Genomic DNA, 23,501 nt, shown 5'->3' with positions numbered 1-23,501 from the left:
CACTTAAAATGACGGAGCGGGTCAGCGGATGCTGAGGCACACAGAGCGCAGAGGTCACCAACTTTCTGCAGAGTCAATCACTACAGGCCTCCAAACTTCATGTGGCCTTGAGATTAGCTCAAGAACAGTGGTAGGGAGCTTCATGAATGGGTTTCTCAGATGAGGATTTGAACCAAGAACCTTCTTGCTGTGATGCAACAGTGCTTGCCTCTGTGCCACTGTCCAGCCTATTTGTTAAAACCCGTTTAAGAGAAATCAGAGGATTTTGGTGAATGAGGCCCAGTGACCTTCTCATACGGCAGAGATAATGACTGCAGTTTAGTGCACACATTAAAAATTTAACCATTAGTATTAGCTGTTTATGGGCTTAAAAAAGAAGCATTAGGATGCTAATGTTTTCTCTTGACATATTTAGCTGTTTTTTGTTCCACTAACTCCACTGTCTTGCCTGAAGTGTGTTACGGTTCACCCAGATTCACATCAAGCTTGAATGGATGCAAATTGGATCTCTTATCTGACTAATGGGGAAACACACAGTTAGTTGTAAATGAATATGTATTAGATCATGTTAAGATCTTATCAGGATTTGAGATGGATCAAATGACAAGTTAAGATCATATTGATAGAGAGATTAGGAATATTTACCCAAAGACGAGATGAGGAAAGCTTGGCCTATTTAAGCTCTTATTTCGCCGATGCACTCCGTCAGATTGGTTTTAAAGCAAGAGCTCATAATAACCCCCCCAGCTGTAGCTCCAATCATACCTGTCAAAATGAGAAGTCCTGAGGCATGTTTATTTCTCCTGCTTCATTATTTACTTGTGAAGTGCTTTTAGTTTTCTCCCCTTAGGTTATTTCTCTGCTCTGTGATTAATGTTAATCTCTTCCTTGACAAGATACAGAGAACATTTTCCAAAATGTCTCTTATCACATAACTGTAGCCCTTTGTGATGGCCAGAATTCAACTGTATAAAAAGCAGTTTCACAGCCTTTAAAATGTGCATCAAGTTTTTCCAAATAACTTCAGAACATTCTGACTTTATCTTTAAATTAGGCCATTATTTCATCAAGCATGAAAGCCTGAATAGATAGCACAGATTGCTGCTTTTTCTTCTTTTCTCTGGCAATAATTCCCTGTTTGTCCAGAACAAGCTGTGACTCAGCTCCAGTTTGCGCGTAATTCTTCTGCCAATAAGTTGCTTATTATTGATAGAGAATAAACACACTTCATTCATCCGTATCAGCCTCTTTTTCACAGCTCCTCTACACTGGTTTCATTACTGAATCGATTTTAAAGTTGCAGTTATTACTTGGCTCAGCGGCGTCTGGCTGCTTACTGCTGCTGCTACAGCTGTAATTCTATAAAGTGTGTCCTGCAAGTTTCTCTTGCTTGAAATTGAGGCATAAATAAAATTCCATCCTTAAAACACTCTCACAGAGCTGATACTGTACAGAGCCTCTAGTAGAAGTCATGTTTCTGTAATGTGCAGCAGCAGTGGAGTGTGGTAGTGGAATAAAATGTCTGAAGATGGTCGTTAATGGTTTCTGCACATCAAAAACAAGAAAATAGGCTGTGTTACAAACACACGGATTCAAACCAGGGCTCATTCGCACAGGAATATTCAATTATACGGGGGGAAGTTTGAGATTTTTCTGTATTTATGAGAAAAATAAAGCCTATACAGCAGAGGTCATCAAGTACATTTGCACAAGGGCCAGATTTAGCCTTTACAGAGTCTCTGGGGGCCAGACTTCCAAATAAAGAAAAAATAAATCAATATTTTGTTCTGATTAACATATTATTTTATGAGTATTTGTATTTTCTTTCAAATCACAGGACATTTTTAAGCACTACCAGTGAGATCTATCCTGATCTATAACGCCGTAGACCAGAAGGAGACAGGCATGCCCACAGAATTGGCTGGAAAGAATGAACCCTCAACAATTTAGCACCAATATGAACTCATGTTTCACACTTTTCACTACTTCACTGCTTCATTCTGCCATTTCTACATTTTGTGCCACTTTTATCCCATTTTTGACACTTTTTGCTATTTTAACCACTCTTTCACCCACTTTCCTGCCTCTTCACTGCTTTGCCATTGGCTATTTTTGCACCATTTCGCCACATTTAACACATTTTTGATACTTTTAGCCTTTTTTGCCTCTTTAACCCATTTCCCCCCATTCTTTAACTCCTTTAAGCCACTTTTATTTTGTGTGTTATCCCTCCTTTTTCCATTTTTGCCACTTTTAATACATTTTTGGTATACTTTTACCCCTTTTTTTTCCTTTTATACTAATGTTTTGCCACATTTTAACCTCTTTTCACCACTTTTCCTGCAAGTTTTTGTCTCTTTGTGCCACTCCACAATCCATTTGGACGCTTATCGCCAATTTTTGCCAATCTCTAACCCCTTTTCACCGCTTTATCTGACCGTTTTTGCCAGTTTTAACACATTTTTGATATTTTTTTGCCTCTTTAACCCATTTTTTTGCCATTTGTTCCTTTTATAACCACGTCTTGTTTTATCCCCCTTTATCCATTTTCGCCACTTTCATTACATTTTTTTCACAATTTTTGCCATTTTTAACCCATTTTTGAAATACTTTTAGCCCCTTTTTTCCTTTTATACAAATGTTTTGCCACATTTTAACCTCTTTTCACCACTTTTCCTGCAAGTTTTTGTCCCTTTGTGCCACTCCACAGCCCATTTAGCTTATCGCCCATTTTTGCCACTCTCTAACCCCTTTTCACCACATTTTTCCAGTCCTTTTTTCCCAGTTTTAACACATTTCTTTAATATCTACTAATAATGGCTGACACGTGAATTTCTGTAAAAACAGATCGAATGTTAGTCATTTTTAAAACTATTTGAATATTCATTGCTTTTGGGGTGGATTTAACAGCTGTAGACATTTAAAGCCAAAAGATACTCTTTAAACCACAATATTTTCTTTTCCTGCTTTTCTGAGTGTAATGATCTTCTGCGGGCCGGACAGGAAGCTTTGGGGGGCCTGATTTGGCCCCCAAAGCTTCCTGTTGATGACCAGTGCTGTACAGCATGAGGGTATTTCTGTCTTCTTAAACTTCTCCCTCTTTGGGTCTCTTTTATGAGTGATACAGCTGCTGCTTCTTTTATTGCTGTACCCATCAAAGCGTGCAACCCAGAGGCAACAGGTCCTTGAAAGTTTTTTGGAGCATGTTATAAGGCTTATTCTCAAGAGTGAGAAAAAAGTTACCAAGCTTGGACACCGAAGAAACAGAGGGCTTGTGGGGACTGTGTCATCTGAGAACAAGATTAGCATTTAAAACAGCTCCCTGATGATACCTAATCCCCTTCTTTAAATCATACTTGCATGTTGAGGGGATAATGATGCCACATGCTTTGCACCGATGCAATCTCTGTTATTTTAAAGTCCCTGTAAAGTGAAATCCAAAGTTTGTGTCTTAACACTCCAGATCTGTTGGGATATGGTTGCTGTAAACATGTTAAAATACTGACATCTACATGTGACTGAATTCTTGGACCATTAGAAAGTTTTTCATCTCTTTCCTGGCTGGGTTTAATGTGGGCGGGGGAAATATGTGGGCTTGTGATGTCACCGGCCCACAGTGGAGAATGACCCCGCCCCTCTAACACCACAATCTAAAATCACAGAGCAGTTCATCTCAGTCCAGTCTGTTGTTAGCTGATGTCACTGCTTTTATTGAAAGTTAACAGTCAGTTAAATGCTGTTTTTTTGTTCATTAAGAGGTAAATTTGCAAAATCTATCAGCAACAGTGGTCTATGAATCATTTAAATCATCATAACAGAGATTTGAGCCAGACCAATTACTGGCCTGGCATGTATACCTTTCTTTGGTTGTGCATGGCATTTACTATCAAAACTTTTGAATGTCTGAAGGGGATAATAATCTTACAGCTCCTATGAAACAAAGGGAATGTATGGCCTCAAAGTCATCCATATTGAAAAGGGTAATATCCCTGACATTATGAGTGCTAGCTTGGCCTTGTATAAAGATTTTTCTCTTAGAGATTGACAGCATTCATGTAGGAAAACATGGACTTATTTATCAGCACTCCTAGTCAGTATTAGTTTTGCACAAATGTGTGCAGAGGTGTTCATAGTACCAACCATGCGTGAACTCAGGATTGATTGTATTCAGAAATTGAACCAGATGTCTTCCCCTGCAGGCATAGAGCCAGCAATAATCCTTCCTCCAGTGAAGGCTGCTATCTGAATTGAAATATTATTAAAACCAGAATAAATCCAAGTTCATAATAAAGACCACAGCGCTGCTAGAGAGACATATTTCAAAATTGATGTAAGAAAACCTTTGCCTGCTCCTGACCCAACAAATGTAATACCATCATGGTTTTAACCGATGTAAAGAAAATAAGATTTACGATACAAGAATGATCATGCCCACCAATCCTGAATGTATCACAATTCAGTCAACATAATCCTATTATATTTTACCACATTGTGCTGCAGCAGAGCCGTGTGATCATGTTTTGATTCAGTGTTTGGGATGGGAGGGGAGGGGGAGTTATTCACAGACGGGTCTGTTGTCAATGCATCAGAAGGAGAGAGAAAAAGAGGCATTGACTGAATGTGATACGTACTGCTCTGCCATGAAATATGATTTTACCCATTCTGAATAGAAAGAAAAATAGAAAATCAATATGTAGAGGTCAATGTTGATATTTTGGCGGGCTGCCACAAATAAATCAATGTATTGAAAAGCCGAGAGCTAATATTAGCATGAAGCTCAAAGGACAGCTGCAGCGTACCGTGTGCAGCTCAGACTGATGAAAACTGAGCCAGGTGTGACAATGGAAATAGGATACCGTGGCCTTACATGATCTCGCATTGTCGTGCTATTTTGGTTTGCAGTACAACACACAACACAGAGATCCTTGGGATTTTGCCGTACGAGGTTTGAATTAAATTCATGGTTTGGAAGCCACACTGGAAAAAATGAACACTACAAGGCTGCAGTGAAAAGAGTGTTTAAGGCAGTGTTACTCAACCTGGCTCAACCAAAGACCCAAAATGTAAAAAAAAAATACCTTTGCAAGAACCACAATATAAGTGGTGAAGAGAGGCAAAAATGGGTTAAAGTGGTGATAAAGTAATTAAAGTGGTGAAATGGTCAAAAAGCTACAAGATAGTGGCAAAAAAAGGGTGAAAGTTTGGGGAAAGTTTGGGGAAAAATGGTCAAAAACAGTAGCATGTGGCCAAAATGAGTAACTGGGCAAAAGGCAGCTTAAATTTGCAAGAAGAGGCAAAAAATGGCAAAAAGGGGGGAAGAAATGTAAAATAACACAATGCAAGCTAAACAAGGCAGAAGAATGGTAAAAAATGGCAAAAACTGAGAACAAAAAACAAGGTACAGGTGGCAAATTTGGTCAAACAGTGTGAAATTTTTGGCAAAAATGAGTAAAAAGTGAAAATGGTCAAAAACTGGCAGGGCAAAATATGTGAAAATTGGCAAAAATTAGGAGAAGAGTGGCATAATTGCTTTAATAATGAGTTACAGGTGGCATAAATGGTAAAAAAAAAAACATTAAAAATGTGGCAAAAAATGAGTGAAAAGACACTTATTTGGACAAAAGTGGCAAAAATGGGGAAATAAAGTGGCATTCAATGGAAAAAGGCAGTTTAAATGTGCCAAAAAAATAGCCAAAAAGGGGAAGACATTGAAAATAACACAATGCAAGCTAAATGAGGCAAAAAACAGTGAAAAATGGCAAAAACTGATAACAAACGAGTTACAGGTGGCAAATTTGGTCAGAAATGGTCAAAATTTGACATAAATGAGTGAAAACTGAGAACAATCAAAAACTGGCAAAGAAGTGGCAAAAATATGCAAATATTAGCAAAAATTTGGAGAAAAATTGGCAAAATTGATTTGAAAATGAGTTACAGATGGCATAAATGATCAAAAAACAGTAAAATGTGGCCAGAAAAAAGAGTGAAAAGAGACTTTATTGGACAAAAGTGGCAAAAATGGGGAAAAAGGTGGTATTCAATGGAAAAATGGGCGAGAAGGGGCAAAACATGGAAAAAAAGTGGAAAAATTTGCAAAAAGGAGGACAAAAAAGAAAAAAACTGGTAAGGGGCAAAAGAAGTGGCAAGCTTGGGCTTAAAAAGCTGTGAAAGTAGATTGAAAGTTGCAAAAAAGGGGGGGAGATTGCAAAAAAGGGCAATGGAAATATACAAAAAAAATTAAGGCGGAGACAATTTAAGCCAACTGTACAAGAGTGGGAAACAAATGGATCAATGCTATTTGTATTGCATAATTTCTGAGGTTAAAGTTGACCTTTTTTAAGGTTTTCTGAGGAAAAATATTCAAATAAAGACATAAAAGAGCCACAAATCATCACTAAAGAGCCACACATTGTCACTGGTTTAAGGCACATAGAAACAAATGTTCCTCACTATGCCCCTCATCTGTAAAGCAATATGCTTTTACGTGCAGAACAGAAGATTATGTCTTTTTTAATGATGGGAAAATGTGTCTGAACATTCATTTTTTTCTCCTGTATCACCATAAAATGAGCAGCCCGTAGTATAAAATGTTATTTATTTTAATAGAATTTCCATCTGCCCATCCTTTAAACAAGTTCTTCAAAGTAAATGAACACATTATCTTCAGAGCAGACCTTGTCTGTGAAATTAATTAGACAACATAAAATCCGTACGAGGCATAAAGCTCCATTTTACACATAAATATCGGCTATTGCTCATCTGGAAACGGGCGACTTAAGGCAACAAATTAATAATGTCCCACTTTCTGAGAGTCATCTGTGACGATATAACCTCCAGAGTTAGAACGAGAGCTTGCACTTCTTAAGCTGCCAAATGTAAACAAATTAATTTAGTTACACTGGATGGTAAATTGTTAGTCAGATTATGAAGGCTTCCTCTGTATTCTGAGTAATGCGTTGACTCACTTTGGGTTCAGTTCATCCTAAAAAGGTGACTCATGTAAAATCTGCTCTTTAGATTGTAATATGTTCATCAACCACAGCCTTTAAAAGCATCTCTATTGTGCCATAGCATAATGTACAAGAAAGGAATAAAATACAGAAAAATATGTATAGCCAGACATGTCAATACATTTAAGGACACACTTCTTTTGTTGGCAGAAAGGAGCACGATACTGTAGGACTGGCTTGTTTTCCTTATTCAGTGTGTTAACATGCACACTTGCACGCTCATTTGACTGATACCACGTTCATCATATACTCCAGTTATTATAACTGATACACAAAGTTAAGATACAAAGGTTGCCTGTATTTTGTGAAAAGTCATGGCGATAAGTGCTTCTCTTTGAACATTCGGACATGGTTTCTTCCAGACAGCAGCTCCAGACTACAGAGAAAACATCAAAACCCAATTTAATGATGGAGGGAAATAAAGGCCACTGCTCGCTGACACACATCGGGTGGTTGAGCACGCTGCTGGTGCTCTAATCCACCGACCGATTCTTGGTATAATTTTGATTCCAGGGAAGAGAGGCAACAATGTTTGGATAAGAATCCCTCTGAAGATTACAAGTTCATCCTCGAAGAGTTCTGACCTTGCAAAATTACTTGTTTTTCTGTTATGTTTTCTTAAAACATAGATTAAACTTTGTGATCGTATAATTTAACCTGTGAAAATGCATTTCAGGTCTCTTTAAATCAGTGTTTTTCTGTTCTCTAATGACTGTTTCAGGCTGGGAGCGTGCTGGCTATGTAAGATCCAGTTAGCCTCATCTTGGTTTCATAGCAGGTGTTTGTGGGCTGTGTCACCCAGTCGCCATCACTCGGTCGTTTTTCAGAGGTTTAACTCAATAAATCTCCCAGCAAGTTAACCCTCTGAGCCCTAATCTATGTATAAAGCATTGTGTCTCACCTGGACTTTTTGTCTTAAAACCCTGTGAAACATCAACCCTGTGGTCAAGCTCCGAACATCCTCTTATTCAGGACAACACAGGCTTTAAAATATGTTTGCTACAGAAATGTCACTTTACAAAAGAAAAAAAAAAGAGGGAAATGAAAACTCTGTGTTCTTGTGTTCAACAGTAAACATTTTATTGGACAAATTTAGAGGAATTTAACCCTCACTCCCTTGTAATTTTAAGCATGGTTGAGGCCAGTATGTCCAGCTTTTAAAAACCAAATTTAAGACTTTTTAAGACCTGAAGTGATATTTTGATATTTATCAGTATCAGCAGTGCATCTTCTGACATTTTTGCAGGTGTGCCGGACTTAAGCAGAATAATGCTTTTTTTTTTTTTTTTTTTGCCTGGGATAACCTGTTAAAGCAACGGTGGCCTGCATGGATTTTTAAACGGCTAACTGGTATCCCAGGTGTTAGAGAGCAGGAGTAGTGTTTTATATCAGTACAGAGTGTATTTGATCACATTGATTCAGATAAAGACCAGACAGGTCTGGGGGTCATCCCCAGGAAATTTAGAACATTTATCACTGAAATTTGAAGAGTAATTATTAGGGCTGGCAAAAGATCAAAATTTGAATGGGAGTCAATGGGACGTTTTTGTCCAAAGGGTAGTAAATTTTAAATCGGATGCTACACAAAAACTAAAAATGCATCAAAGTCAATATTTTGGCAAATAATTGACATATCTAAGCTGGATTTAGAAATAATGCCCCAGCCATCCAACATTTGGTTTAAGGAAGATTTAAAATGTTTTCACTTTTTTTATTAAAAAAAAAAAAAAAAAAAAATCATTGACTTTAAGTAATCAAACTGGCATTTAAAGGGTTAAAATCCTCAAAATGATTGAATGTTTTGTAGTTTGGAGCACAGCTGAAGTTTTTAAGAGATTTATGCAAAAAAAAAAAAAAAAAGAAAGGCAGAAAAAAATTTAATTGTTTAGTTTTTATAGCAGTTTTTTGGAAGTGGACATTTTTGTCCTTAATGGCTTCAGAGGGTAGTAAATTTGTTTCACAGTGTTCCCCTGACCTATGAGAGCAATTTGAATTTGAATTCAAAAATTTGCCTAGAAATAACCTTTGTTACAAAAAACTAGACCATACGCACTAACAAAGACAAAATGGTGAGCAGAGAAAGAGGAAAAAAATTGCCCAAATGAACAAAAATGTCCCTCAAAGTGCCTTCTAAAATTAACCCTCGGTATCCCTACAGATTGCTGCCTCATTTTCCTCCTAGTGTGCAAAAAATGCATAGGGGTAATAACTGTAAATTAAAAAGTTATATTAGTTTATTTTTAATTGTTTACATTTTTTCCTTGTTTCATCAACTTGTGCCATTAACAAAAATACCAAATACTTAATAAGTGTCATATCTTTTAAACCTTTAATTGCCATGTTTGTAATGTAAACAAACAACATTTTTTGATAAAACAAACACAAATGGATTTTTTTCAAGATACTACACTGAAAGTGAATAACTTATTTATGAATGATTGCAGCCTGGCATATGTCATTGATTAGTAGCAACATTGGTTAAACTGCATTATTATTATTTTTTTTTTTGGTGAGGTCAATTATTCTAAAATATTCACATTTTTCTGCCCTTGCCCATATATGGTAAAAGTGATGTCACAGGATAAAAAAAAAATGGTCCTGATGCAAATGTAAACCCCCAACTCTCAAATGAAGCCCAGAAACCAGAAAATGCATGATTCATGCCTTAATGGCGTATGGATCAAAAGAAGTGGTTTGAATGGGTTTCAATGGGGATTTTTGCACACCAGGGATATTAACGCTATAAAAAAGGTTTACTTTATTTATATTGGGCTGATTGTTGTGGCTGGGACAGAATTTTTGAAAATTGTGCAAAAATGAACAAAAAATACAATACATGATAAATTAATTGTGAAAGAGGACAAAGTTTTTAAGAAAAAATGTCAACTAAGTGTGCATTTTGTGTGCAAAGGAAATGATCATAGATTTCTGCAGATCTAAACCCCCTCTTCAACCAGTGAACACTTGTGACGTGGACATCGAGGTGGTGACATCGTATAAATATTTAGGTGTACACCTGGATAATAAGTTGGACTAGTCAAAAAACGTAGACTTCATCTACAAAAAGGGGCAGAGCCGCCTCTTTTGCCTGAGAAGACTCCAATCAATAGACATCTGCAGTAAGATGCTGCAGATGTTTTATCAGTCTGTGGCAGCAAGTGTTCTGTTTTATGCTACAGTCTGCTGGGGAGGCAGTGTAAAACACAAGGATGCAAGGCGTCTGAACAAACTGGTGAAAAAAGCTGGCTCTGTGGTTGGAATCAAGCTGAACTCACAGGAGGATGAGGAGGAGAGACGCACAATGAAGAAGGTGGAGGCCATTCTGAGGAACATGGATCATCCACTTCATATTTCCCTAAATGACCAAAGTAACAACGGTGGTGGACGGCTCCTATCCCTGTGCTGCAGGATGGAAAGATTTAGAAAATCTTTCATTCCATCAGCAATTAGACTCCAGACGATTGAATTTCTCTGCAGGGATAAATAAAGTTATTGTATTGTATTGTATTGTATTTTTGGCACAAGGGGTACCAGAGGGTTAAAGACCTCTCATTGGTAAAACAAAAAAAGTGACTTTTTAGGAATCTTTAAGGCCTTATATTTCAAATGTGCAATTTAAGACTATTTATGAATGTCCAAAGATCTGCAGGAACCCTGACTATTAGAATTGTCTCTGAAAAATCATTGTCGAATTGCAACGCACCCAGTCTGAAACAGCTGTAAGTTCATGTCTGAAACGCTCTCTCCTCAGATGTCACACTTGTCAGTTTCTTGATGGGATTAAAGACAACAGATCCACTCTTTTCCCTGTATCATTTCAAGTAACACAGCCGGGGTACTAATGGGTTATTGTGCTTTGTACATCAATCAAAGCAAACAAACACAAACACCATAAAGACCCTAATAACAACCTCTATCTCTCATTTGTGCTGAGGGAAGGATTATACTTGAGAGCTAATCTCCTCATCCTTCCAGAGAGTAACCCACCATCATGTAAACTTATTTGGGGAATCATTTTGTGTAATTAATGTGCTTTTCAGATTAATACTTTAATTTGGGCCCCTTGGCTGCTCACCTGGAAGAGTGCATACTTTCGGATAAGTACTTATCAAGGTCGCAGGGGGGTGTTAATTCCAGCCAGGCCCTTTGTTGCATGTCAATCCCTCTCGCTCTCCATTGCATTTTTTTTTTTTATCAGCTCACAAAGGTTAAAGGTCCCAAGATTTAATCATCCGCCTACCACAATTTGGTTCCACGCAGCAATTGGGTTCACAAGTGCATGTCAACATACTGATTGAGAAATGCCAATACAAATTTACAGAAATTTGATTATTTGAAATTCAACAATTGTTTTTTTAAAGATTCAGTCCCTGAAGTAAAAAAATGTGTTGGTATAGTGTCGAGATGTGGTTTGCTGCTGTGCAATTTCTATCGCTCATTAACTGAGTACATATTTGAAGCGAGGATAGTATGCATCCTGACTGCAGTTTGAAAGCTTACATGGCCTCTCTGTCAGGTTCACATGATCTTCATGTTGAATTGTATGGGGGGCTCAGTTGGACTGGCCTCCTCAGTTTCCTCTTTACGTGGTACATATTCGACCTCTATACTTGACTTTGTGTTGTCTTTCCCTCTACTCCAGAGGAACAATATTACAATACAGAACAGGACAACTCCAAGGAAAGAGATAAATCCCATGGTGGTTGCGATGATAAGAGTCTTTACATCGAATGGAAATGGAACCGAGGACCGGGTCACGTTAGTACCTTCATCGCTGGGCTGGTTGGAAATGAAGGCAAATGTCTTGTTTGGCTGGTGGGGCCAATTAGGGGAGTAACTATGCACAAAAAGGTGGGCAACTTTGGTGTCATTGCCGGCTGCATTGCTTGCAATGCACATGTAGGTGCCATTGTCCTGGATTTGGGAGTAACGCACCTCCAGTGTGCCCTCAGTAGACACCGAGAGTCTTGACCCAACGGTTTTAGTGGTAATGTATTCCTTTTTAGGAGAAAGCCACATTATCACAGGGACTGGATCCCCCTCAGCTTGGCAAGCAAAGTGAACCGTAGTTCCTTCATCTACATGGCTCTCCTGAACCTTGTAATCCACAATCTTTGATTTCTGACAGATGAAGTAGTCAGACGGGAGGATGTCTGGGAAGTCCTTGAACTCTTTTCCTCGCACGACTTCAGGTGAAGCACACATCGGCTGCTGTCGGTTGAAGTTGAGCCTCCAGCGCCGACGGAAGACCCAGAGCAAGCGGCAGTCACAGGCCAGTGGGTTGTCATACAGAGCCAGGGTCTCCAGATTGCCCACCGAGTGGAACACGGACTCCTCCAGGGTGCACAGGCCGTTGCTGGAAACGTTGAGAACACGGAGGTGGTTGAGCCCTCGGAAAGAGTAGGGCTCGATGGCAGTTAATCTTCCCCCAGCCAGATGGAAAGCCTGGAGCTTTTGTAGATTGTACAGTTGGTTTCCTTCAACGGTATGGATTGGATTGAACGATAGATTCAGAAAACGAAGATGTCTTAGGTGACTTATGGCTTGGTAGGGGATGGAGGTGAGATTGCAGTTTGTGACTGACAACGAGGTGAGGTTGAGTCCAAACAAGCATTTTGAGGTCATGGCATCCAGTGCAGGCATATGAGAAATCTCCAGCACTCTGAGCCGATACAGCCTCTTAAAGGAGTAATCCCTTATGACAGTTACATTGAGATAGCGTAATCGAAGTGACAACAGGTTATGCAGATGGCTGAGGGCATCGGTGGGCACTGAGGCCAGATTGCATCCCTCAATGTTGAGGCTTTCAAGGTTGCTGAGGCCATGAAACGATCGTGGTGAGATAAATACTAGGTCATTGTCCCCAACCTCCAGAGCCCTCAGGTTATATAGCTCCTGGAACATATAGTCAAGCAGAATGACAATTTTGTTCTCACTTATATCCAGCTGTGTGAGGTTGGTCAGACCTGTGAATACCCCGAGCTGAATCAGCTTTAGGTGGTTGTTGCGCAAACCGAGGATTCGAAGGTTCATCAGGTTGCCGAAAGCCCCGGGTTCAATGGATGAAATAGTGTTTTCATTAAGTTGCAGCTCCTCCAGCTGAGGGTAATTAATAAACTCCTCAGTGCCCAGAGTCTTGAGCCGGTTCTTGCTGAGGTCTAATAGCCTCGTTTCGGTCGGTATGCCCTCTGGAAGGGCTGCCAGTCTCCGTCGATGGCACACGACTGAACGCTCCTGAGCGTTACAGTCGCATCGGGAGGGGCAGCCGGTGGTGGATCCGGAGAGGACGGTGCCCAGCATCAGGATCAGGATGGGCTGCCAGCATGCCACCAAGTAGCTGTGCCCTCCAGTATCCCCAAACACCATCCTACTGCTTACCTGTGGAGACAAGGGAGAAGAAGGGTTGTTAGACCAAAGTAAGATAAAGATATGACTACAACAAGATTCAAAAATGATTCATCACACACATAACCCAGAGAAAATCTAAAAACAGTCGCATGGAAATAATGTGTGTTTCCAGAATTCCATTAAACATGGAAAGACAAAGCTGATGTAATGAAGCAAAAGTTGTCTATTTTCTGTATGAAGACAGAGAAAGGTCTACATGGCATCAGGCCTACCCCAGAGGTGGCTGGACCCCTGAAAAACCCAGAGAATGAGCCCGCCCCAGTTGTGATTTATTAACGATGTCAATGCATGTGTGCTGAACCAGTAGCACTGATACTAGCCTGGCTAACAGAAGCCTCATGTTGGAGCTGAAATGTGTGTCAAGCTATTATTGTGTACAAATTCAAAATGTTTAGGCGTGCCACTTTTTAACCCATTTTCACCACATTTTGTCACCGTGAACAATTTTTGCCGCTTTTGTGCAACTTTTAACCCATTATCACCATTTTTTTCCCATTTTTACCACATTTTTACCACTTTAAATACCCTGTTGCTACTCTTAACCAATATTTTCCATGTACTTTACACTTTTAACCCATTTCACAGCTTTAAACCATTTTCACCACATTTTTATCACTTAATACCCTTTTGGTACTCTTTTTTGCAATTCTTTTGCTGCTCATAACCCATTATCACAACTTTTTTTTTACCACGTTAAATACCCGTTTGCTACAGTTTACTTATTTTTCCCCCATTTTTGCCACTTTAAATTCCTTTTTTCTAATTTTCTGCCACTGTAAATTGCCACTTTTCATACCTTATTGCCACCTTGAATCCTGTATTCACCTCATTGTGGCATTTTTTTAACGCTTTTGACCCATCTTCACCACTTTTTTGCCACATTAAATACCCTTTTTTGCCACTTTTTCATCACTTTTCAAACCTTTTTGCCACTCTTAAACTCATTTGCATTTCGTTGTGTGAGGAAGATCAGCCTGGTAACTCACTGAGTGTGAGTCGATCAGCGCGGTGCCAGGTGTGGGTCAATCACTGCACCACCAGGTGTGTGTGGCTGTTTGCCACTGATTTAGGCCAGGTGTGGCAAACTTATATATACTCCTGGGCTGCAGCACTCTGTGCTGACTCATTATCTCACCATCAGAGGTATTGAGAGCATCTCCCTGTGTTTCTTCTTGTGAGTGTGAAGGTTAAAGGTCACATAAGCTTTGTGTAATATAGTTCTTGATCACATTTCATGAGAATAAGTTTTCCCAGGATTAAAGATTATTGGTCCTGGAAAGCATTAACCAGTGTTTTGGTTCTCCTTCTCACACCAGTCTGGTGATTTAGTTTTTTTTTATTTTTTTTATCTGAAGATACACTTCTCAGTCTCCCTAGAAGTTTGTGTTCATTTCAGCTGCACAGTAGCAGTGGTTTAGTTTCCCCTTTTCTCAGTATTGTCAAGAATGGAAGTTTTTTGGTTGTGGGCTAGTTTTCGTGTGTTTTTGTTTCCCCCCCCTTTTCCCATTTATCGCTTGCAATTTAGAGATTATCCTTCTAGGATAACTTTTAGAAACCTGTTGTCTGCAGTTGTGTCCCACAGCCCCTCCTACCTGGTAGAATTGTTGCCACTTTTAGTACCTTTATGCCACTTTAAACCCTTTTTCCATCACTTAATGCCACCAATTTTTTTTTTACCAATCTTTTTCCACTTTTAAGACATTTTTGCCTCTGATTGCCACTCATTTTACCCACTTTTCGTTGCTTCTTTGCTTCTATTAGTTATTTTTTTCCATTTTTTCATGAAAACTTTCCACATCTGCAACAGAGATCATGCAGATAATATTGTGCATCGCTGGTAAAAACAGAACATTTTCTATCTCATCTGCCTTCCACATGTGTATTTTAGAGAATCCTGATGCCGTTCTTTAGTCACACATTAAAAACAATGACATCATCCAAAATGTGCAGGCGTTGTATCTGGTCTCTAAGGTGTACATGCAAGTTTTGCATCCGGTCTATATGAGCTAAGCATGCATGTCTGTATTAAAGCTCCACTGACATATATTACTGTATATTGGTATAGTAAAGGGTATGTGGAGTATACACACTTTAAGTCTCCATTAAGTAGACCTACTTCTAAATAAAGAGTATACCCATGGCTGCAGGCACCACACCACTGTGCACTGTAAACACTGTATTTTTGCAGCCTAATATGATGTGAAAACAAAGCGTTGTATCAAGAAGCACTTCTCAAAGGTCAGCTTATAAAATAATTATAATGCTTGAGCAAACATCAAAAGCATCTGCCATGTGTTTGGCTTATAGCTGCAGCAATGGTACGGTGATGTGAAAATAGCAGTTGAGCTTGAAGATAAAAATACACAGCTAACTCTATGTTGTAAGATGTCAGTAAATGTGATTATTAACCTAAAATCTCTCCGAATCTATCCCTGGATTTTCCATATCCATTGTTGTCACGGTCGCTTTTCCATGAGGAAAATATGAAACAAAAAAAACACGAGAATCTTAATGTTTATCTGTCAATCAACTTGGAATATAACAGTGCCTCATCTGATGTCATAGGATCGTGGCTTCTGTGGGAATTAAACAGAATTCATGAGAAAGATCCTTACACTTTATTGCCAAAAGTATTCACTTAACCATCCAAATAATGTTAATCAGGTGTTCCAATCACTTCCAAGGCCACAGGTGTATAAAATCAAGCACCTAGGCATGCAGACTGTTTCTACGAACATTTGTGAAAGAATGGCTCGCTCTCAGGAGCTCAGAGTGGGGTCAGCGGATGCTGAGGCACATAGTGAGCAGAGGTCACCAACTTTCTGCAGAGTCAATGGTTACAGACCTCCAAACTTTATGTGGCCTTCAGATTAGCTCAAGAACAGTACATAGAGAGCTTCATGGAATGGGTTTCCATGGCCGAGCAGCTGCATCCAAGCCATACATCTCCAAATGCAATGCAAAGCGTGGGATGCAGTGGTGTAACGCACGCCACCACTGGACTCTAGAGCAGTGGAGATGCATTCTCTGGAGTGACGAATCCTGCTTCCCCATCTGGCAATCTGATGGACAAGTCTGGGTTTGGTGGTTGCCAGGAGACCGGTACTTGTCTGACTGCATTGTGCCAAATGTAAAGTTTGGTGGAGGGGGGATTATGGTGTGGGCTTGTTTTTCAGGAGCTGCTTGGCCCCTTAGTTCCAGTGAAAGGAAAATGACTGTGCACCAGTGCACAAAGTAAGGTCCATAAAGGCATGGATGAGAGAGTTTGGTGTAGATGAACTTGACTGGCCTGCACAGAGTCCTGACCTCAACCCCATAAAACACCTTTGGGATGAATTAGAGTGGAGACTGAGAGCCAGGCCTTCTCGTCCAACATCTGTGTGTGACCTCACAAATGTGCTTCTAGAGGAATGGTCAAAAATTCCCATAAACACACTTCTAAACCTTGTGGAAAGCTTTTCCAGAAGAGTTGAAGCTGTTCTAGCTGCAAAGGGTGGACCGACGTCATATTAAACCCTATGGATTAAAAATGAGATGTCACTAAAGTTCATATGAGAGTCGAGGCGGGTGAGCAAATACTTTTGGCAATATAGTGTATGAGAATTTAACTTTGGTGCTCTACAGATTATACCCTATTAAAAAAGGTTTTTTTCTCAAGGTACCATGATTTCCATGGTAATATACCAGAAACAATGACTTTGTAGAAAAATGGTGGCCGAATTCTCAACCTTACAACCCACCTTTGGAAGAATTACCTTTAATAAACTTTCCAAGTGGAAATCTAATTTCTTCCTCCTATTTTCAGCCCTTCTCAACGACATAAGCCATCTTTCCCCTTTCCTTGCATAAAACTTCATTGTGTCGGCTTTCCCCCCCTGCTAATGAAATCAGCCAATCAATAAAAGGGCTGGGTCAAACAATATAACCACCCTGCTGTGCTTCTGACTTCGCAGTGAGCTAAAACAATTACTTCCACTATCGCTGACACATTGTCTCCGCTTGCACAAACGGTGTTTAATTAGAATCCGAAACCTGCCACGCTACTGTTTGAAATAGCTGCCCCAAGTATTCACAGAGTTAACACATCCCATGCCACTGCTGAGCTGTTGACCTTGCAGTGATACAAAACAGAGGTTTCTGCCAAGCGGTGATAAATGAAGAGAGGGGGAGGTTGTCAGAGGACTTTAAACCCCCATTTGATTTTGACTCCGGGGAACTTTAACTTGCTAAAACCTTCAAGCTCTACTTCTCACATCAATCATGCGAGTTCAGTCAGGATACATCTGCGAGGCACTCTCAGCAGAACGACATGCAAAGTGTTTCAAAGTTCACCGTTTCTTTTTATAATCTCCATATACCACTAAGAATTTTTCCCCTTTTAAGGCCGGATCTGTTCACATAATGATATCTTTAGCTTTTTACTTTATTCCTTCTTTATTTCACAAAGAATTGCAAAAAAAGATTGATGTAAAACATACTGCATGACATTAGTACATGGAGTAACATCCTCCTGGTCAATCAGTTGGTTGATGAGCTCTTGTCTGACTTAAATTTTGAATCCCGAGAGTCCTTATCTCTCTGGAGTTGAGAGAGCAGACAGAGGGATTTAGAAAAGCGGGCATGCAGCAGTAGGTGATCCAGGTATAGAGAGTAAGCACTGGTAGATCAACAAAGCAATGATACGGAATAAAATATTATTTTCACGTCGACAACTCAACACAAATGTGCAGGAAGGTCCCAGATTTTGTTTGTATTGAAGTCACTCTGTTTCTGCTTTGTGCTTCTGTCACAGCCTTTATCCTCTCTGCTTGTTTCATTCACTGGTCGGCTAATATGTTTTATTAAGTCCTTTAGGATCTCATTAAAATGCACATGTTAATGTTAGTGTCTGCCACAGCCAGACAGAGATAGCCTCCTCTGCTGAATGCCTCACGGTCCCTAAAAGCCTGTCTTTATATCTTGAACTGTGAACTCACTTTCAGTTCTCTTTGGTAAACAAACCCACCTCAGCCAATCAGAAACATTGTGAGCAGGGCATAAAGGAGACAGTAGAAAGTAAAAGCAGAGCCTGAAGCAAAGATTATTGCTTTTTATTGATTTTATACATCAATCATGGTTAAAAAAAAAACAAAAACAACAAAAAAACATCTTTAATGTCCAAGTAAAAACAGATTTCTACGAAATAATGTATTCTAAATAAAAATATTTCAATTAGTGAAATGGAGATCACCTGAGTGCAGTAAATGTGTCAAGTTATTGTAATATAAAGAAAAAAATGTCTGAGAATCCAGTCACTGGTTAATTGGTATTCCTGGCTATTATTACACCATGAAGTCAAAAGAACACTCCAAGCAACTCAGAGAAACGTTTGTTGAAAAGTATACATCAGCAGATGGATACAAAAACAGAAACTAAAAACAATTCCAAGGCTCTGAACATCCCCCGGAGTTCAGTTAAATCCATCATCAATAAACTGAAGGAATATGTCACATGTGTAAATCTGCCTAGATCAGACCGTCCTCACAAACTGAGCATGCAAGAGGGAGACTAGTGTGAGAGGCCACCAAGACACCTGTGACTATTGCTTTATGAAAGTGGCAAAAAGAAAGCCATGGTTGACGAAAACTCTTAAAATATCCACAAGAGATCACCAAAAGCCATGTGGGAGACTCCCTGGTCAAGTAGGAGTACGTTCTTTGGTCTGATGAGACTGAAATGGTGCTTTTTGGCCATCACACAGGACACTTTGTTTGGCAACACCACCAACGCCATCCCCACTGTGAAGCATGACTGTGGCAGCATCAGGCTGTGGGGTTGCTTCTCATCTGCCAGCCCTGGAAGGCTTGTAAAGGTAGAGGGTAATATGTAATTGACAGAATACAGGAAAATCTTAGGCCGCTTTCACATTAGGCCCAGTTGTTTCGAACTGCGCCGCGGCGCGATTCCTCTCCCTCCCCTTTCCCCCCCGGCTTGCGTTCACACTAGCAACATCGAACCCTGCCAGGGTACAGTTGTGTATTCATTCGGTCTTAAACAGCAGGTGGAGGTAGGCACGTAGCTGGTTTACAACCTCGCCAAGGAGGAGAGAGAGGAAGAAGCTACCATGGCAACCACTGGGGTCATGACCTGAGCAAAGATAATTTTTGTTTTGAACCGGCAAAAAGTCCATCCTGCAGCCATGGATGGATTAAATCACTTTTTAAGATGCCAGCAACTTCGCTCTTTGTATCTGCACATACGTGCAGCTCAGAGGATTAAATGGGCTCACGCTGCGCAGATACAGCGGTTTTTGGGGTGACAGGTGACTTTTATTACCTTTGCATCTCCTCTCACTGACTCTAACTTGTGTTCATCCGTAAGGTGAGACACAACAGACTGCTCATTGGCTGGATTCTGATGATTTCCGCCCTTTATTGAGGAAAATGTGAACAAACTGCCGCACTGTGTAAAGAAGTTTAGATTTTACGATAATGTCATGAAGCTGATTTGATGCTCTGTCCCGTTTCCGAGCGCGGTTGCATTCACATCTCATCCGAACCGTGCCAGAGTCTTTTGGGCTCAAGTGCACTCAGATCCAGGACCGGGCCCCTAGTGTGAAAGCCGCCTTTTTCTCTCTGCAAGAGAACTACAGCTTGGAAAGTGGTTTATTTTTAAGAACGAGTATGACCTGAAGCACACAGAGAAAGCTACACGAATATGGTTTAAAGTGGGCTCTCAAAATTGATGCGTTAATGCGGATTAATCCATCATCATGATTCATCTGATTAAAAATTTTTATCGCAATTAACCCTTCTATAGCACACAATGACTCAACGTCTCTGGCATCGCATTTTGGGCATTTTGTCCAAGTAGGGATACCGTTCAGCATACCGTCCAGCATGCTGCCGTGCATGCGCAAATCTGGTAGTGACCAACCAACTTGATATGGAAGATGCTAAACAGCACATTGGCTCTCTCGATGGGAAATTTGAGTACAACAAAACAAGACAGAACAGTTGACCAACAAAGTATTATGTACATTCTGCAGGAAGAAGTTTTCTTTTCACCGAAGCACTTCCAGCTTAATGGAATAAGCATATATATGGCAAAAATACTTCCTTCTTTCTTGAGTCTGTTTGCTTATACAAAATGAAACACGATTAATATAGTTTAAAAATGAATGATATTTAATCATGATTAATCTAAATTAATCCACAGCAACCCTGTGATTAATCTGGTTAAAAATTGTAATCGTTTGACAACACTAGTTTAAAGACAACAAGATGAATGTTCTGGAGTAGCTGGGTCAAAACTGAGACCATAATCCAATAGAGAATTTGTGGCTGGGCTTGGAAAAGGCTTTTCATGCTGGATCCTCTCACAACCTGCGTGAGCGTGGGTGTCACTTGGTTGACAATACCCCTGATATTCTGCATGCTGTACACACTACATTGAACAGGAACGAATATGATTGCAAGTTGTACATATCAGACTGACCTTGTAAGTGTAATGAAGACTTGAGCTTAATGTTTTTCTTTTTATCAGCACATAAAAGCACCTTAATCCCTGACGTTTTAAAATGAGCCCAGCAACAGTAGCGTACATGAAAGACTGCAGTGAGGAAGTCTGATATCTATACAGCTGGGAAATTAATCTCCATATTATCTTGATATAACGCAGTGATAAACAGCAATGTAAAGATGAATCTCTTTGAAATCTCAAAGTGGGAATTCCATAATGAGAGGTTAATACAGTCCTCGTCTGAATTTCCATCATAATGAACATTGCCATAACACATGGGAGCTGAACAGGCACTGGATATTCTTTCTGTAACTCATTCACCACAGGAGTGGGTTTTTTAAGAGTGCTTCAAATGATCGGCTTAGCGCTTGTTAGAGCCACTTTGGCTGTCTACCATAATGCTGCACGCTCTCAAAAAAATATTCCACCTGATAGCGGGGATTAGAATGATCTGGTAGTGCACTGACACAAATGCCACATCACTGCGAGTGAATTAAAGTCATGGGATTGAGGCAGCTTGGATTGTGGTCTGGGCACTTCCAATGGAACACTAATTACAGCTTTCATTTTCACTTCCTCCAGAACTGTTAATTTCTGTTGGCTGCATATGTCAGACACGATGGGCAGCAGTCCAGTGCGAATGGGGCATTGTGAAAAAGCAGACTGTCAGTATGAAAGCTGGTGTCTATCGGTTACTCCCATGTGATATTCTTTTTGTTCACCGATTTATAGGAGGCATGCACAGAAGACTTGCCCAAAAAGATGGTGAAATATTTTCTACAGCAGCCTGTTCTGTGCAGTTTCAGACTAGAATCTCATACATAGTTTAAGCACACGTTTAAATGTGATCCACTGTGACAGATGCAAAAACCTTAGCGTGAAATGAAATATTACTAAGATACTGGGTGCACAAAGCGGGTGACAAGTTTATCTTTTTGATGCAGAATGAGATTTTATCTTGTCAAGTCAGGAATATGAATGAGGATGTGGGTTACTGGTGTCATTGCTAATCGAAAACAAGCAAAAGCAAATGCAGCAGTGATTTTATTACCAGGGTAACATGCATGATTTATGATTCACTGTGTAGTAAGGGCAGGGGTACTATCTTTGTAATCTGGCCTCACAGCCCAGATCCACTCACTGTATCACCACTCTGTTATGACCTTGAGCTCTAATTCTGGTCAGAGAAAGGAGTTGGCAAATAACCTCTCAATTACAGCAGCACACATTGCTTTTGAGCACCATTTCTGGTCTTAAAATTGGATTTGAAAGTATTTCGTCTTCCAAAAGAGCAAAATGTAATTTCAACCCTCCATCTGTCACTCACATATTCTTTGTCCCTGCATCGATTCTCTTTTATCCCCTCTTTCTGATTGTTCTCTGCAAAGAAAGAATCTGACTGGACAACCCTTTTCCCTCCTGCCCGTCTGCGACTCCTTGCATTTTCTCTGCGGACCTCTCACCCTGTCATAGTGTCTCTCTATAGCATGTCTCGCCTCACCATTAGTCTGCTGTTCCCTTGGATCCCTGCGTCGCCTCTCCTTTGGTGCTGTGTGGTTTGATTTCAAGGCAGGCCGTAGAGGAGAGGTGTGCACTGTTAATGGGTCAGAGAATGTCTGCAAGCAGCACACAGACAAATGGGCTATACGCTTCAGTGCATGCATGCCCTTTGGTTGTTTTCAGTTATACTTAAGTACCTTTGTTATGCATCATAACGGTCAAAAACTATTGGTATATTTACATTTGAAAGGGGACTGGGTAACCTTGTGGAACAGATGGATTGGCCAGATTCCATGTCTGTCTTCAGGTGAAGCCATCTTGTGCAGCTTTAAGCTGAAGCACTTCTTCCTGATGAGAGAATAACCGGGCTAGAAAGCATCATTTGAGGAGAAAGAGGCACTAGCTTAAAGCCTGTAAACATGGCATCAGCCAACATTAGCAAAGATCCCTTGAAAGCGCTAGTCTTATCAAAACTGGACAACATTTCTTTATTAACTCTCTTAAATTTCCCTGACCTCTCAGTGTGTCTCTGCAGCTGCGGGCTGCTTCCACGCCTGCTGTCTTCGCTGGCAGTGCCTCGTCTGAGTGAAGCATCTGATTGGCTAAGTATTGTCACGAGTAGCTACCGCTATGATGATAGAGGCTGCACAACATGGTAGGAAATTAGCCCCTGCCACCAGCCAAATGCAAGTATTATTGAATTTGCTCAACTTACCAGGCACTGGGGGAGGTGTATAAAAGTAGGCTGACCTAACAGACTGATTATGTTAGTCAACAGCAGAAATAAAAACCCTTTTTCTGCTTGTTTCTTCTGACTTTAAAAGCAAAGCTGAAGAGACCTAAACATTAACCTCTGATTTCCATATACAGTGTGTGCGCCACGCACCAAAGCGCCACGGGTTTGCTCCGACCGAAGGAGAACTACCTCGCCCACTGGAAGCAAGTCTAGATCACAGCACTGCCACGCAAAGTTCTGATCAGCAGGAAGAACTGCGAGTTCACGCAGGAATAGCATGTCAACAGCTGACTTATTACTTTTTGGGGTAAATTTATCATCCTTTCAGGTACAAGTCCATGAGTCCA

At 40.2% G+C, this 23,501-nt stretch overlaps 1 protein-coding gene across 1 annotated transcript in view; it reads right to left on the bottom strand.

Annotated features, from left to right (window-relative positions):
• Window positions 1-10,436: 10,436 nt before the first annotated feature.
• The window catches only part of LOC121512555 (leucine-rich repeat and immunoglobulin-like domain-containing nogo receptor-interacting protein 1-B), a 56,324-nt gene continuing 43,259 nt past the window's right edge, over window positions 10,437-23,501 (bottom strand). Inside the window, exon 2 of the mRNA XM_041791873.1 lies at window positions 10,437-13,388. Within this exon, the coding sequence (XP_041647807.1) occupies window positions 11,529-13,388 (1,860 nt within the window). The 3' untranslated portion in view covers window positions 10,437-11,528. The remainder of the gene's footprint in view (window positions 13,389-23,501) is intronic.

This window comes from Cheilinus undulatus, linkage group 1, assembly GCF_018320785.1.
Source record: "Cheilinus undulatus linkage group 1, ASM1832078v1, whole genome shotgun sequence".
NCBI classification, from domain to species: domain Eukaryota; kingdom Metazoa; phylum Chordata; class Actinopteri; order Labriformes; family Labridae; genus Cheilinus; species Cheilinus undulatus.
The sequence above is the reverse complement of the archived record's forward strand: the minus strand, read 5'-3'. Positions and strand labels throughout refer to the sequence as shown.